The 13,705-nt window shown below is 44.3% G+C and overlaps 1 protein-coding gene and 1 non-coding gene across 5 annotated transcripts in view; both read right to left on the reverse strand.

Moving 5' to 3' along the window:
• The window catches only part of RC3H2 (ring finger and CCCH-type domains 2), a 53,667-nt gene that overhangs the window by 23,330 nt on the left and 16,632 nt on the right, over positions 1–13,705 (reverse strand). For all 4 annotated transcript variants that reach the window (XM_035102466.2, XM_035102463.2, XM_060270466.1 and 1 more), the window contains 7 exons: positions 12,433–12,550; positions 11,100–11,333; positions 9,978–10,153; positions 9,069–9,269; positions 6,271–6,403; positions 5,067–5,185; positions 2,398–2,510 (listed from right to left, as the gene is read on the reverse strand). In XM_035102466.2, coding sequence (XP_034958357.2) covers positions 2,398–2,510; positions 5,067–5,185; positions 6,271–6,403; positions 9,069–9,269; positions 9,978–10,153; positions 11,100–11,333; positions 12,433–12,550 — 1,094 coding nt within the window. The remainder of the gene's footprint in view (positions 1–2,397; positions 2,511–5,066; positions 5,186–6,270; positions 6,404–9,068; positions 9,270–9,977; positions 10,154–11,099; positions 11,334–12,432; positions 12,551–13,705) is intronic.
• Positions 8,914–9,029, reverse strand: LOC118078566 (small nucleolar RNA SNORD90). Its single transcript, XR_004691739.2, has one exon. It is a non-coding gene; the product is annotated as a small nucleolar RNA SNORD90 (small nucleolar RNA).

Consider the following 13,705-nt stretch of genomic DNA (forward strand, 5'->3'; position numbering starts at 1 on the left):
GTCTTAACGGAAGCTTCACTGCCGAGACTACCACCCCCTCCAGTCTGCCCCACAGTTCTCTGGCTCCAGCTGCATCCCCCCTCCAAATCAGAGCATGGGGAGCTCCTATTCAAATGAGAGGCAGATGACTGCTTCTGAAGGAACCAAAAGTAATTTGAGAAAGGCTTCAGCATTACATCTCCTCTGGTCAAATGGGTTTTTTTGTTTTTTGTTTAACTGGTATTTTATTTACATTTCAAAAATAATAATCCATAAGTAGTTACTATAATTCAATTTTTGAAATGATAGAAAATTGTAAAATTGCATATTTAAAGCCTTTTCACTCTTAATTATTCATGTTGTGGCATCTTTTGTATTCCCAAACCTTGTAAGACTCTTGCTGTGTAATAAGCTTGTTTGATAATCCTTATCATTATTGCTTGACTGTCTCTCACAGTATGTTAAAGTATCTTGAATAGAATTTATTCAGCCTCATGATTTTTTAAAAAAAATCTATGCCACTTTTCAGTTTGTTTTTAGCTAAGCAATCTTTGTCAGTGCCAAAACTTTTTGTCCAAATGCACTTATGGTACATTCTTCAATGCAGGAAAATAACATACTGTGCAGATAAGGAATTCGAAGGAAACCCAGCTGATTAGACAGCAAAGGAAGTAATGTTAATATAGCGGTACCTCTAGTTGCGGACACGATCTGTTCTGGGGTGCCATTTGCACCCCGAAAAGTCTGCAACTAGAGCGGTGCTTCTGTGCAAGTGCGGAGTGCGATAGAGTGCTTCTGCGCATGTGTGAACTTGAAGCACAAAGAATGCTTCTGCGCAAGTGGCAAAACCTGGAAGTATACACTTCCAGGTTGACTGCGTTTGCAAGCCGAAAGGACGCAACATGAACCTAACACAACAAGAGGTATGACTGTATCTTAAACTTATGACATAAATGAAGATGAGATTGAATATTTTTGAAAGCTTGCTAACATTTCAAGAAGTTCATGATTTAGCTAGGCCAAATACTTTTTTTTGCAGGGGGAGACATTGTCAAAGGAAGGGACATCAACATATTTACATGAAATATGAGGATAGTATCCAGCTAAATCAGGGATCAGCAAACTTTTTCAGCAGGGGGCCAGTCCACTGTCCCTCAGACCTTGGGGGGCGGGGCGGACTATTTTGGGGGGGGGAGGGGATGAACAAATTCCTACAAATAACCCACCCAGATATGCATTTTAAATAAAAGGACAAATTCTACTCATGTAAAAACATGCTGATTTCCGGTCCGCCAGCAAGCCAGATTTAGAAGACAATTGGGCCATATCTGGGCCATGGGCCTTAGTTTGCCTACCCATGAGCTAAACAGACCTACTAGCACAGGTGTAGAAAACCTTTGGCCCTCCAGATGTTGCTGAACCACAACTCCCATCAGCCCCCCAACTGATGGTCAGTAACCAGAGATGATGCGAGTTGTAGTTGAGCAACTTCTGGAGGGCCAAATGTTCCTTCCTCCAAGCGTATCTTCCACCTTAAAGGCAAAAGAGATCAGGAATTACTCTCACACTGAGATGTTGGTATGGCTTCAGAACAAAAGGAGGCCTCTCAGATGGAACAATAGGCCAGAGAGAGAGGCAGGGATGGGGGAACTACAACAGCTGTTGGATGAAAACCCACTCCCATCTTCCCTGGCCTGGGGTCAAAGGGAATGGAGTCCAACAACACCTGAATGACCGCAGGCTGCCCATCCCTGCATTAAGGGAAAGCTATGCGTAGGAAAATAAAATTATAAAAGGAATTTAAAAACTAAAGAAAATTGAAATGCATGTGAAAAGGGCTAAGTGAAGTGAAGGTTTTGTCTGCAAGGAAAGTGTGTTAGAAGGATGGGAGAACATGTATGTAGAAGCTACTGCTACAACGGTTAAGGACAAAGAAAGGAGCGGAAAATAAGAAAGTTGCTGGGCCTTGAGATTAAGCCAGTAGAAGCCAGTGCAGCCATATATGGACACAGCCAGCCCTTTGCTTGTAAACCTATAAATGCTTGTGGGTTGGTTTTTTGTTTTCGTTTTTTCCATATTTGGGTGCTACCTCTCAACTACCTGCTGGTTGAGGTTGTGTCACACTGGCCTTGCAACGCCTACATAAATGTCCTGTTTGCCTGGCAATTGGAGTCTGGATCTTATCGGCCATCCAGGCTGAATCCACAGGGTATTAGGTATTGAACTGCAATATTTCCCCAACCACCCACTACCACCTTCCTTGGTCTGGGGCAATGGGAACTGGAATCCAATGACACCTGGAGGGCAGCAGGCTTCCCATCCCTACATTCAGGGAAAGCTGTGCGTCAAGCCTCTGTTGCAGCGCATCCACCAGCTGAGGGAGAGTTCCTGGCTCCTCCCCCACTTCCCAGTACTTACTTCTCCAGCTCTTCTTGAGAGTGAGCGAAAGTGCAGTTGGTCCCTCGTGGACACCCGCCTTGCTGTCGCAGGTCACGGCACATGCTTGTTTTGTATTTGCTATTTGGTTGCAGCTTTCAAAACGACAGAGGGAGGGAGGGAAAACATTGCATTGCATCAACCAAGCCTGAAATAAATCCCCACCAGAGTTGTTGAACCCACTAGAATGATGAGAGAACTGCAGTTGCAAGCCTTTTGCCTTACTGGCAGCTGTACTCACCATAAAATCAAAGAATTGTAGATTTGGAAGGGACCTTGAGGGTCATCTAGTCCAACCCTATGCAATGCAGGAATCACAGCTAAAGAATCCCTAAGGTGTGACCACCCAACCGCTGCTTAAAAGCCTCCAAGGAAGGAGAGCCCACCACCTTCCAAGGGAGACCGTTCCACTGTCAAACAGCTCCTATGATCAGAAAGCTCTTCCTGCTTTTTATTTGGAATCTGCTAGTCAGTTAAGCATAAGAACGTTCATAGTTCTGTTAGTTCAACATGCAACCATGCTGAGAGAACATACAAAGAGCCATGAGGCCAGTGGCCCATCTAAGTACAGCATCCTGTTCTCACAGCGGCCAACCAGGAGCTTGTGGGAAACTCGCAAGCAGAACAGGCGCACTCCCTCTCCCGCCCTGTGGCTTCAAGCCACTGGTATTTGGAAGCCTTACTGCCTCCAACCAGGAGGTGTTAACAATATGCCAGGCAGCATCAGAAAGGAGAACCAACCAGGCGAGTCACTTCCTGCCTCTGGCTCCTACCCTAGAAAAGCCCACAAGTGCCAACCCCCAGGAACCAAAGAAACAAGCAGCAGGCTACTTCCAAGGAGTTTTTTTAAAAAACAAACAAACCAGCAACTATCCCTATGGACAGCCCCAAAGCCCTATCTGGCCCACGGATCATTGGTTCCTTTCTTTTCTTTCGTGTGTGTGTGTGTGTATGTGTGTGTGTGTGTGTGTGTGTATGTATATATATGTATGTGTATATATATATATATATATATATATATATATATATATATATATATATATATATATATATATACCGTGTTTCTCATATTATAAGACATGTCTTATATTGGTATATATATATTCTACATTTATTTTTATACCAAAAAAGTTAGCTGGAATAGATAAACACTATTACATGATTCTCTTTTGTTGTTGTTGTTCTAATTCCTGTGGGCCAAAGAGGATCCTAGAGTGTTGCAGATTTATGCTGATAGTAAAAATGGAATGGCACATAGTCCATGCTTAATACTTTGCTTCCTAAGAGCAGTTAACCAGATGCCTCTAGCCACCCGCAAGGAAGGCACAAACACCACCACTTCACTGCCAACCACCAGGAATTCAGAAAAGTCATGGCAGCAGGTGGGCATTCCTAGATTAGATAAATCCTATCTCTGTATCTACGAATGACTGCTTCCTCCATGTATCTAATACTTAGATACTGATGTACCTTATTGAATCATTTTAAAAGATACTTTTCTTTAGTCCCTTGGACCCAGCTGCCTGTGGCAGAGAAGAGGTGCAATCTCCCTTCTCTCCCCAGGGGAGAAGCCCAAAGTGGCAAACACAGTAATAATAAGTTATTAAAAGCTCACTAAAAACAGATTCCAAACATTCAAAAACATCTAAAAAATAATAAACACAACGAACCACCTAAAACAAATGTAGGAACAGATGTAACCAAATTATGTGTTCAGATAGGCCTGCCAAAACAGGGGGGGGGGACATCACCAGGAGTCTAAAAGTGCAGAGCAATGATTCCCACCTAATGTCAAGGTGGCAGGGAGTTCCAAAGCACAGGTGCCACCACAACAAAGGAATGACTTCTTAAAAACAAAGAGCAGACATTTTGTGCCACTTTTAGAAGCGCAGGTTCTGCGGATCAAAATGACTTATTTGACCAAAAGGGGGGTAAGGCGATTGCTTACGAAACTAGTCCATGTTGTTCTGGGCTTTAAATACCAACAACAACACCTTGAACTCAGTCTGGTAATGAACTGGTGAAGATCCTGAGAGACTCAGGAATTATACAGCACCCTTCTGCACTAAATGCATTTTCCGGGCTAAGCACAAGGGAAGCCCCACATAAATTGTTTTGCTGTAGTCCAGTCCTGAAGCACTAAGGTCTGAACAACTGTGTCCACATCATCAAGCTGCATAAACTGAAATCGATTCCATAATACATCATGGGCTGAGGCACTGGTCAGGACTACAGCAGCTGTGGGACCAAGGTCTCTCTGAAGCTGAATGATTTTACCCTCAAAATGTGCAGCCAGAGGTCTTCCCCCCTCAGTGGGGGTCAGAAAACTCTGGACCACCATATGTCTTACAATTTTATTCACATCCCAACTCTACAGGTCAAATCTTAACTGCCCAGAGTACCTGGGGCAACCCAGTCAGAGGGCCAGAATACAAATAATAAAATTATTCTTCCCAGTTCAGGAAGCTGCCTACACCTTCTCTGGGATTTCAAACAGATGCCTTTTCCCCAGCCAGCCCTGTCTGGAGGGACCAGGGACTGAACCTGGGAACTTCAGCATGCGGAGAAGGTGCTCTGCCCCTCAGCCAAGGCCCCTTTGTTGACCGAAACGCAAGCTAAAAACAACCAGCTAAATAATATCAGTTAGTCACCTGTGGAGTTTCATGACCTTTCCTACTGTAATTCTGAATGAAGTCCACCAGGCCGTGGACAACTGTCTTCACAGCCACCATGGCATTTTCCAGTTGTTCCCATGTCGGAGATGTTGCATCTGTGGGAGCAGCAAAAGAGAAGGAAGGGGAAAGTGAGCTATCCGTAGCAAGCAGGAATGCACCACATTTTTGGTCTTTTCTCTTGAGCTAAGCAAAAACATCTTTGAAGTGCAGGGCTAAACTAACCAGGAGCTCTGCTGGAGCTAAAATTCCCACCAGGCTACACTGATGCTCAACTGACATAGCATCATTTTCTCGCAGTATTTTTCTGGTAGAGCCAAACTGGAGTCCTAAAGTTTTGTTTTCCCAGATTTGTGATTGGGCTTCTCTACCGCTTCTACTATCTCACAGTTGGCAACTGCATAAACTGCCTCTCCCCATATGAACCAACCCAGACCCTTATCTCATGATCTGGGAGCCCTTCTTTGTGTGCCCCCTCCATGAGAGGTCCAGAGGCGAAAACATGAGTACTGTACAGGTCTTTTCTGTGGTGGCTCCCCACTTGTGGAATGCTCTCCCCAGAGAGGGCCACCTAGCATCTTCTCTACATACATTTAGGCACCAAGCAAAAACATTCCTCTTCTCCCAGACCTTTCACTAATTAAATAATTGATGGCCTTTGAAACCATGCATGTTTGAATGGAGGAGTGTTATTGTTTTATTTGTTATTATGTTATGTATTTTCGTGTTCTTATACCATAAACCATCCTGTGATACTCGGATGAAGGGCGGCATATAACTTCAACAAACAAACAAACCAAGCAACCAGGCTTCCATTACCAGATGTCCTCTATATGTTTTGGACCACAACTCTCATCAACCCCAGACAGCAGGCAAGGGGTCAGGGTTGATGGGATTTGTAGTGTAACGACATCTAGCAGGTACCAGGTTACTACAAAGAATGCGCTCCTGGGGAGGAAACTGCACAGAACAAGATAAAGATTCTCCCATGGGACGAAAGCATATCTAGGTTTCCCATGGCATGCACAAATCTTGCTGTGAGTAAAACAACTAAGAAAGAAATCCCCCAGTATATAGTGAAAAGGGAAATAAAACTACAGTACTCCTCTCCTTTTGTAAGGAAGGAATGTAAAACAAAACGTGAGAGTGCATGCTCAAGTACACATGCAGACCATTCACATACCTGGATTAGGATCTATGTTGGCCAATAGCTCCAAATGGGGCCGAAGCCTGTTTAAATTTGCAGGGTCACCTGTACGTTGCAGAACAATGGTCAACTCCTGCACACTTTTTGCAAAGGATTCTGGGGACTGAAGCTAAATAAAAGAAACAAACAAGAGCTTATATAATACTACTACTAATAATAATACCCCACCCATCTGGCTGTGTTTCCCCAGCCACTCTGGGCGGCTTCCAATAAAATATTAAAAATACAATAAAACATCAGATATTAAAAGCTTCCCTAAACAGGGCTGCCCTCTGTCTTCTAGAAGTCAGATAGTTGTTTATTTCCTTGACACCTGATGGGAGGGCATTCCACAAGGCGGGCGCCATCACCAAGAAGGCCCTCTGCCTGGTTCCCTGTACCTTTGCTTCTTGCAGTGAGGGAACCGCCAGAAGGCCCTCGGTGCTGGACCTCAGTGTGCGGGCAGAACGACAGGGGTGGAAACGCTCCTTCAGGTATACTGGGCCAAGGCCGTTTAGGGCTTTAAAGATCAGCACCAACCTATTTGAATTGTGCTCAGAAACGTACTGGGAGCCAATGTAGGTATTTCAGGACCGGTGTTATATGGTCTCAGTGGCCACTCCCAGTCACCAATCTAGCTGCCACATTCTGGATTAATTGTAGTTTCTGGGTCACCTTCAAAGGTAGCTCCACATAGAGTGCATTGCAGTAGTCCAAGCGAGAGATAACTAGAGCATGCACCACTCTGGCGAGACAGTCTGCAGGCAGGTAGGGTCTCAGCCTGCGTACCAGATGGAGCTGGTAGAAAGCTGCACTGGATACAGAACTGACCTGCGCCTCCATGGACAGCTATGAATCCAAAATGACTCCCAGGCTGCGTACCTGGTCCTTCAGGGGCACAGTTACCCCATTCAGGACCAGGGAGTCCTCCACACCAGCCCACCCCCTGTCCCCCAAGAACAGTACTTCTGTCTTGTCAGGATTCAACCTCAATCCATTAGCTGCCATCCATCCTCCAACCGCCTCCAGACACTCACACAGGGCCTTCACCGCCTTCACTGGTTCCGATTTAAAAGAGAGGTAGAGCTGGGTATCATCCGCATATTGATGGAAACCCAGCCAAAAACCCCTTATGATCTCTCCCAGCGGCTTCATGTAGATTTTAAAAAGCATGGGGGAGAGGACAGAACCCAGAGGCACCCCACAAGTGAGGGCCCAGGGGTCTGAACACTCATCCCCCCACCACCACTTTCTGGACACGGCCCAGGAGGAAGGAGCGGAACCACTGTATAAGTGTGCCCCCAGCTCCCAGCTATTCTAGACAGTCCAGAAGGATGTTATGGTCAATGGTGTCAAAGGCCGCTGAGAGATCCAGCAGAAATTTTGGGAAATGATTTATAATGAACTGAATTTTTTTTTAGGTGTTGTTGTTTAGTCATTCAGTCGCGTCCGACTCTTCGTGCCCCCATGGACCCAGCGCACGCCAGGCACTCCTTTCTTCCACTGCCTCCCGCAGTTGTGTCAAACTCATGTTCGTAGCTTCGAGAACACTGTCCAACCATCTCGTCCTCTGTCGTCCCCTTCTCCTAGTGCCCTCCATCTTTCCCAACATCAGGGTCTTTTCCAGGGAGTCTTCTCTTCTCATGAGGTGGCCAAAGTATTGGAGCCTCAGCTTCACGATCTGTCCTTCCAGTGAGCACTCAGGGCTGATTTCCTTCAGAATGGATAGGTTTGATCTTCTTGCAGTCCATGGGACTCTCAAGAGTCTCCTCCGGCACCATAATTCAAAAGCATCAATTATTCGGCGATCAGCCTTCTTTATGGTCCAGCATGCTCCCCCATGCTTTTAGGTATACCTTTCCCAAAAAACCTGAATCTTTTCTATTGAGACTGATGGGAGATGAAAAAGCAAAAAGAGACCAGAGACTATTTATGTATGCAACAACCGCGGCTAGGACTTTATTAGCCCCAAAATGGAAATCACAAGAGATACCGATGATTGAGGAGTGGCAGATGAAAATGATATAGACTATGCAGAGTTAGCAAAGTTGACCTGCGGGATCCGTGATCAGGGGGACACAAAGTACCAAAGAGAATGGAGATAATTCGTTGATTATATAGAGAAGAACTGTAGAAGTTTAAAGACACTTGCAGGATTAAAATAAATCCTACGAATTGGTTCATAATGTGGGTAAAAAGGAACTGCGAGATAAGATGGAACAACAAGGCCGAATGGTGGGAGTGAAGTCACAGCTCGGCAGAGCGAATTGTGAGAAGAGGAGATAAGATCTTTTGTATTTGTTTTGTTTGTGTGTTGTTTGTTTATTTGGAAAAAGGAATAATTTTTTAATTTTATTTTTAAAGAGAGATCCAGCAGGACTAGGAAACAGCTTTCACCTTCGTCCCTAGCCCGCTGGAGATCATGAACCAGCGTGACCAAGGCAGTTTCAGTCCCATGATGAGGCCTGAATCCCGATTGGAAGGGATCCAAATGGCCTGCATCCTCCAGAAGACATCAAATATATTCCCTGCTCCCCGTTCCCAAATCTTATCTGTTATGCATTTTAGTTTTTGTTCTATAAAATGGTTGCTATTTGATGGACCTGAGTCTAAGGTGTAGGCAGGAGAGAAATATTTCATAATTAACAGCACGTCTTCAGGTTGCATGAACTGAGGATCAGTGCTGAGAGGCTGTGTCTCTCAGCTCAGAATCTGCCCTATGCAGCTTCATCACCAGACGTACTGTATTCCAGAAAAACAAAACAAAAAGCAACTATTCTGTAGCAGCTACACACCTTGTCAATAATGGACTGCATGTGGGATTTGTGCGCCAGGTCTCCATAGAGTAGGGAAGACCACTGCTCTGGTGATATCCGAAGCCCGGCTTCCATGGCAATGTGGACAATCTGAGCATCATGTTCCCTACGCAATGCCTCATAGCTGCGAAATTCCTCTTTCAGCTGCATCAGGGAAGAATCTTCATCTCTTTTGGTGACCTACACAAATCAGTCAATAAACAAACATACCTAGTGCACTCAAATATCAATTTAAAGGACTGTGGGGATGCATCCATGTGCAGACGTACTCCATCTGAACCACACTGCCTTTCAGCAGAATGCATGCTGATACCCCTCCATGTGTATCCAAGAGTGCATTTGATGGAAAAGAATGCACCCTATGATTATTGTGTTATCACCAATTACTGCTGTCATAAACAATACTATGCTCACATTGCATAGATTTAAATTTTTATAAAATTGACACAGACTTGTCATTAGGGTAGGGAACCACTGCCTCTAATCAAACCCAGATGGTGGTATTATTATAAAATAAATAATAATAATAATAATAATAATAGTTATAAAAAATGATAGAACCAAACTTTTTGAAAAATATACTAGTTTTGCACTGGTCTTCCTTTGAAGTTTCAAAAGAAGTGGTCAGAAAGATAGTACTACAAAGATTTCTCATGAGTTAATTCTTATTACTAAACTACCCTAACATTTTCTGAGGTATCGTAACCAATATTTCATTAAAAACAACTTTGCTAACTATGAGTTGGCTAGCTGCAGAAAACCTAGAATGATTTTTTTACTATGAAATTTACTTTACCAGCAAGGTCCAGGGTGAGCTACAACAATGTAAATTTCAGAATTAAAAACAGTTAAAACAGATCAGAAATGAGAAACTCGAAGGCACCGCACCTTGAAGCATGAGGCTCGATATAGAAGCTGCACCACGTGGCCAATGCTGGTTTTGGATGCCTGGGGGAATCTTGGCTCCAGCCTCTGGACAACAAAGAGCACCAAGACTTTCCTGGAGAGGGCTGAGCCGTCTTCCAAGGCCAGCAGCACCAGCTTCAAGGCTTCTTCCTGCATAGCTAGAAAGCCACAGGTTGTTGTTATTTAAAGGTAAAGGTACCCCTGACTGTTAGGTCCAGTCGCGAATGACTCTGGGGTTGTGGCACTCATCTCACTTTACTGGCCGAGGGAGCTGGCGTTTGTCCGCAGACAGCTTCTGGGTCATGTGGCCAGCATAACTAAGCTGCTTCTGGCGAACCAGAGCAGCACACGGAAATGCCGTTTACCTTCCTGCTGGAGTGGTACCTACCCTGTTTCTCCGAAAATAAGACGTAGCCATAAAATAAGCCGTAGCAGGATTTTTAAGCATTCAAGGAATATAAGCCATACCCAGAAAATAAGACATGGTGATATGTGCAGCAGCAATGCTGGCCGTGGCAGGAGGAGGAGGGGGAAAAAAAGACATCCCCTGAAAATAAGCCATAGTGTGTTTTTTTGAGGAAAAATAAATGGTATTTATCTACTTGTACTTGACGTGCTTTCGAACTGCTCGGTTGGCAGGAGAAGGGACCAAACAATGGGAGCTCACCCCGTCGCAGGGATTCTAACTGCCAACCTTCTGATTGGCAAGCCCTAGGCTCTGTGGTTTAGACCACAGCGCCACCTGCGTCCCGTTGACATTATTTAGGGTCTAGGAAAAGCAAGGGCAAACCATAGCAGGTTAAAGGATGTAGGCCCAAACTATTCTTTGCCCGAACCTTTGCAACAGTGAAGGCTGGAAACTTAAATTATTTGTTCCAAAAATAAACAGAGCCCAGCAGCTTCTACCCCAAGGTGGGGACCTGGCAGGAAGTTTTCTCAAATAGTGTCTGAGTGATGAACAGCCCAATCTTAGATGTGTCCATTCAGAAGTACGAGTCTTAGTTCCAAGGGGACTTGCTCCCAGGTAAGCATGTACAGGATTGTGGCTTCAGTGTTTCACTCTGACAAGTCCCTCTCTCTCTATTTACTCCAGCTAGGGGTTACCTGGACCGAGGAACTGGCACCCTCGTGCCCGGACAGCGGCCCAGAGATTGGCAGACAGCTGCTGAGGGTTCTGGTGCTGCAATATCAGCTCAGTGACAGTTCTCTCCCCGAGGGAGCGGGCTGCCCGCATGGCCCTGACCCGGCCTTCCTCTTCCACCAGCTGACAGTTCACTAGTGTCACCAGTTTCCGTTGCATGGGCCGGCTCAGTGCGCTCTGGTTCAGGCTGGCAATGCCTTCAGAAGGAGGAACAGAAGGAGAAAGGTTAGTAGGGAGGCCTGCTAATCATTGTGAAGGGCAAGGGTTTCCTCAATGAGTAGGTGGCGCACAATGGCATGTGAAGTGCACAGTGGTTGGGGTGGGGTGGTATGGTGCAGAATTCATTCAGTTTGCATTTCTATATGAACCTACTATATATGCACTTCCTGAACTAATACAATACAATACAATAATACAATACAATACAATACAATACAATACAATACAATACAATACAATACAATACAATACACACAACTATCCTTTGATATCTCTGAAGATTGTCTGTTTCTGAATTTTACAGTGCAGTGCATATAATGGTGACTATGTTAGGGAAAAGTACACTTATAATGGATATATTTAGAAAAAAATATGAACAAAAATGCAATTAGGAGAAAATAGAAAATACTAGGCAAAATTGTGTACAAAAATGTATATACTGTATTAGGAGAAACAAGCAGGCAGATGCACACAGATTCTCACTGAAGACGCTGCCCCCCCCCTTTTTTACTGCAAACAATCACAAATAAATGGATTGAATCAAACAAAAGTTAGGAAAATGAGAGAAACCGAAACTGGCAGAATTACCTATTTCTACCTGGGCATCAGGGAAAGGCAGTTGACAAATTAATTAATCTCCTTCTGTGTGGCTATATACCGTATTTTTCCGTGTATAAGACACACCCTTCTTTTGGGGACCCCAAATTTAGAAAATGGGCATATGCACCATCTGTGTACAAGATGCCCCCAGATTTTTAACCTTATTTTAAAGGGAAAAAGCCTAGTCTTATACACAGAAAAGTACAGTACTACTAAGAGGATCAAAGAAACTCCCATGCCTCTGAATACCATTTGCAGGAGAACAATAGAGGAGCAGGGCTACTGCACTCATGCCTCGCTTGTGGGTCTTTACTGTGATCCAAAAGGGCCCTCCTGATGTCCTGCAGTCTGATGTGGCCGAAGGCAGCTTCCCACCATGTGCGATTCATATTTAAAACCTTTAATTTGAAAAGGACGCTGGCTTGACTTCAGATAAACTGGGGCTTCTTTCATTATTACATCATTGGGGGAACTTACCCTTGCCTCCACTTAGTGGCTTTAAATAAAGCGCCAGATCTTCAACACATTTCTTTGCCACTTCATAGTGTTTGTTCTCTCCTAAGTTGCTTAGCTTGATGGTCTGGTGATCAGGTGCCTGTAAAGGTCAAATGCAGGAAGGAAGAAGCAGTGACCAGTTTGTAATTTGTTATCAAAGAAGGGAGAGATATACACACCATTAATGCAATGTAGCAGGAAATTCTGCACCATTTCTCAACAAGCACCCTAATTCTAGAATTATGCAAGATCAAAGAGCTGCCACTAAAAATCTGACTCGTCAATAAGAAGCAATGCTTGCTTATTTGATTAGACCCAGACCTAGACATGAAAGTTTATGCTTTCATGTCTTTTAAGATACCACTAGGCTGTGTGTGTGTGTGTGTGTTAATACTTTTTATTAAATGCTTTCTTGGTTTACAAAAGTACATGCAGACAATGCATGCAGTTTGTGAGGAAACAAAATGTTGATGTATCAAAGTGTGATTTGAATACTTTTGTGATTTGAGGAAGCCTGCCTTGGGGCTTATCCACACTTACCTTTCCTCTGCTCTTTCCAGGCATGGTCTGTGCTTTAAAGCTCCATGTCAGAGTGCCCCCACTCCCTCCCCCCACTGGAGCTTTCCCTGTGAAAAGCTGCTCTTTAAAGCTCAATCAGACCAAACAGCAATCTGCAGAAAACCTGAATTGATGTTTGCTCTGCTTGAGCATTAAAGAGTGGGTTTTCGGAGGAAAGCTCCAGGGCAAAAAAATCCTCATGCTCAGACATGGAGCTTTTAAGTGCAGACTTGCACTTGGAAAAAGTGGGGCAAAAGGTAAGTGCAGATAAGTGCCCTTAGCCTGAACCTAAAGGCAAAAAAGGCAACAAAACAGTAGACCAATGAAACAGAATGAATAAAACCAATGCAATATCAGAACTATAAAATGGAAACATACTGGCACAGTTCCCATATAATGCTAATATTTTTCCAGGTAAGCTAAGCCACAAGCCCAGGTTCAGACAACATGCTAAACCAAACCATGGCTTTCTTTAATGCAGCAACAAAATTACTGGAGGTGCAAACTAGCCACCATTCCCTCTCTGAAAGGCTGCACCTCTGCAGAAAGCCATGGTTTGGCTTAGTGGTACATGCAAACAGGGTTGCTGTGAAATTAACAAGTATATGGTGCCTCCTCTCTCTTTTCTCCTTCAGACCCCCCTTTTCTGCCTGGCATTTGGCTTGTCAACTTTAATCCCCATCTCCAACTATAACCA

This window comes from Zootoca vivipara, chromosome Z, assembly GCF_963506605.1.
Source record: "Zootoca vivipara chromosome Z, rZooViv1.1, whole genome shotgun sequence".
Classification (NCBI taxonomy): Eukaryota; Metazoa; Chordata; class Lepidosauria; order Squamata; family Lacertidae; genus Zootoca; species Zootoca vivipara.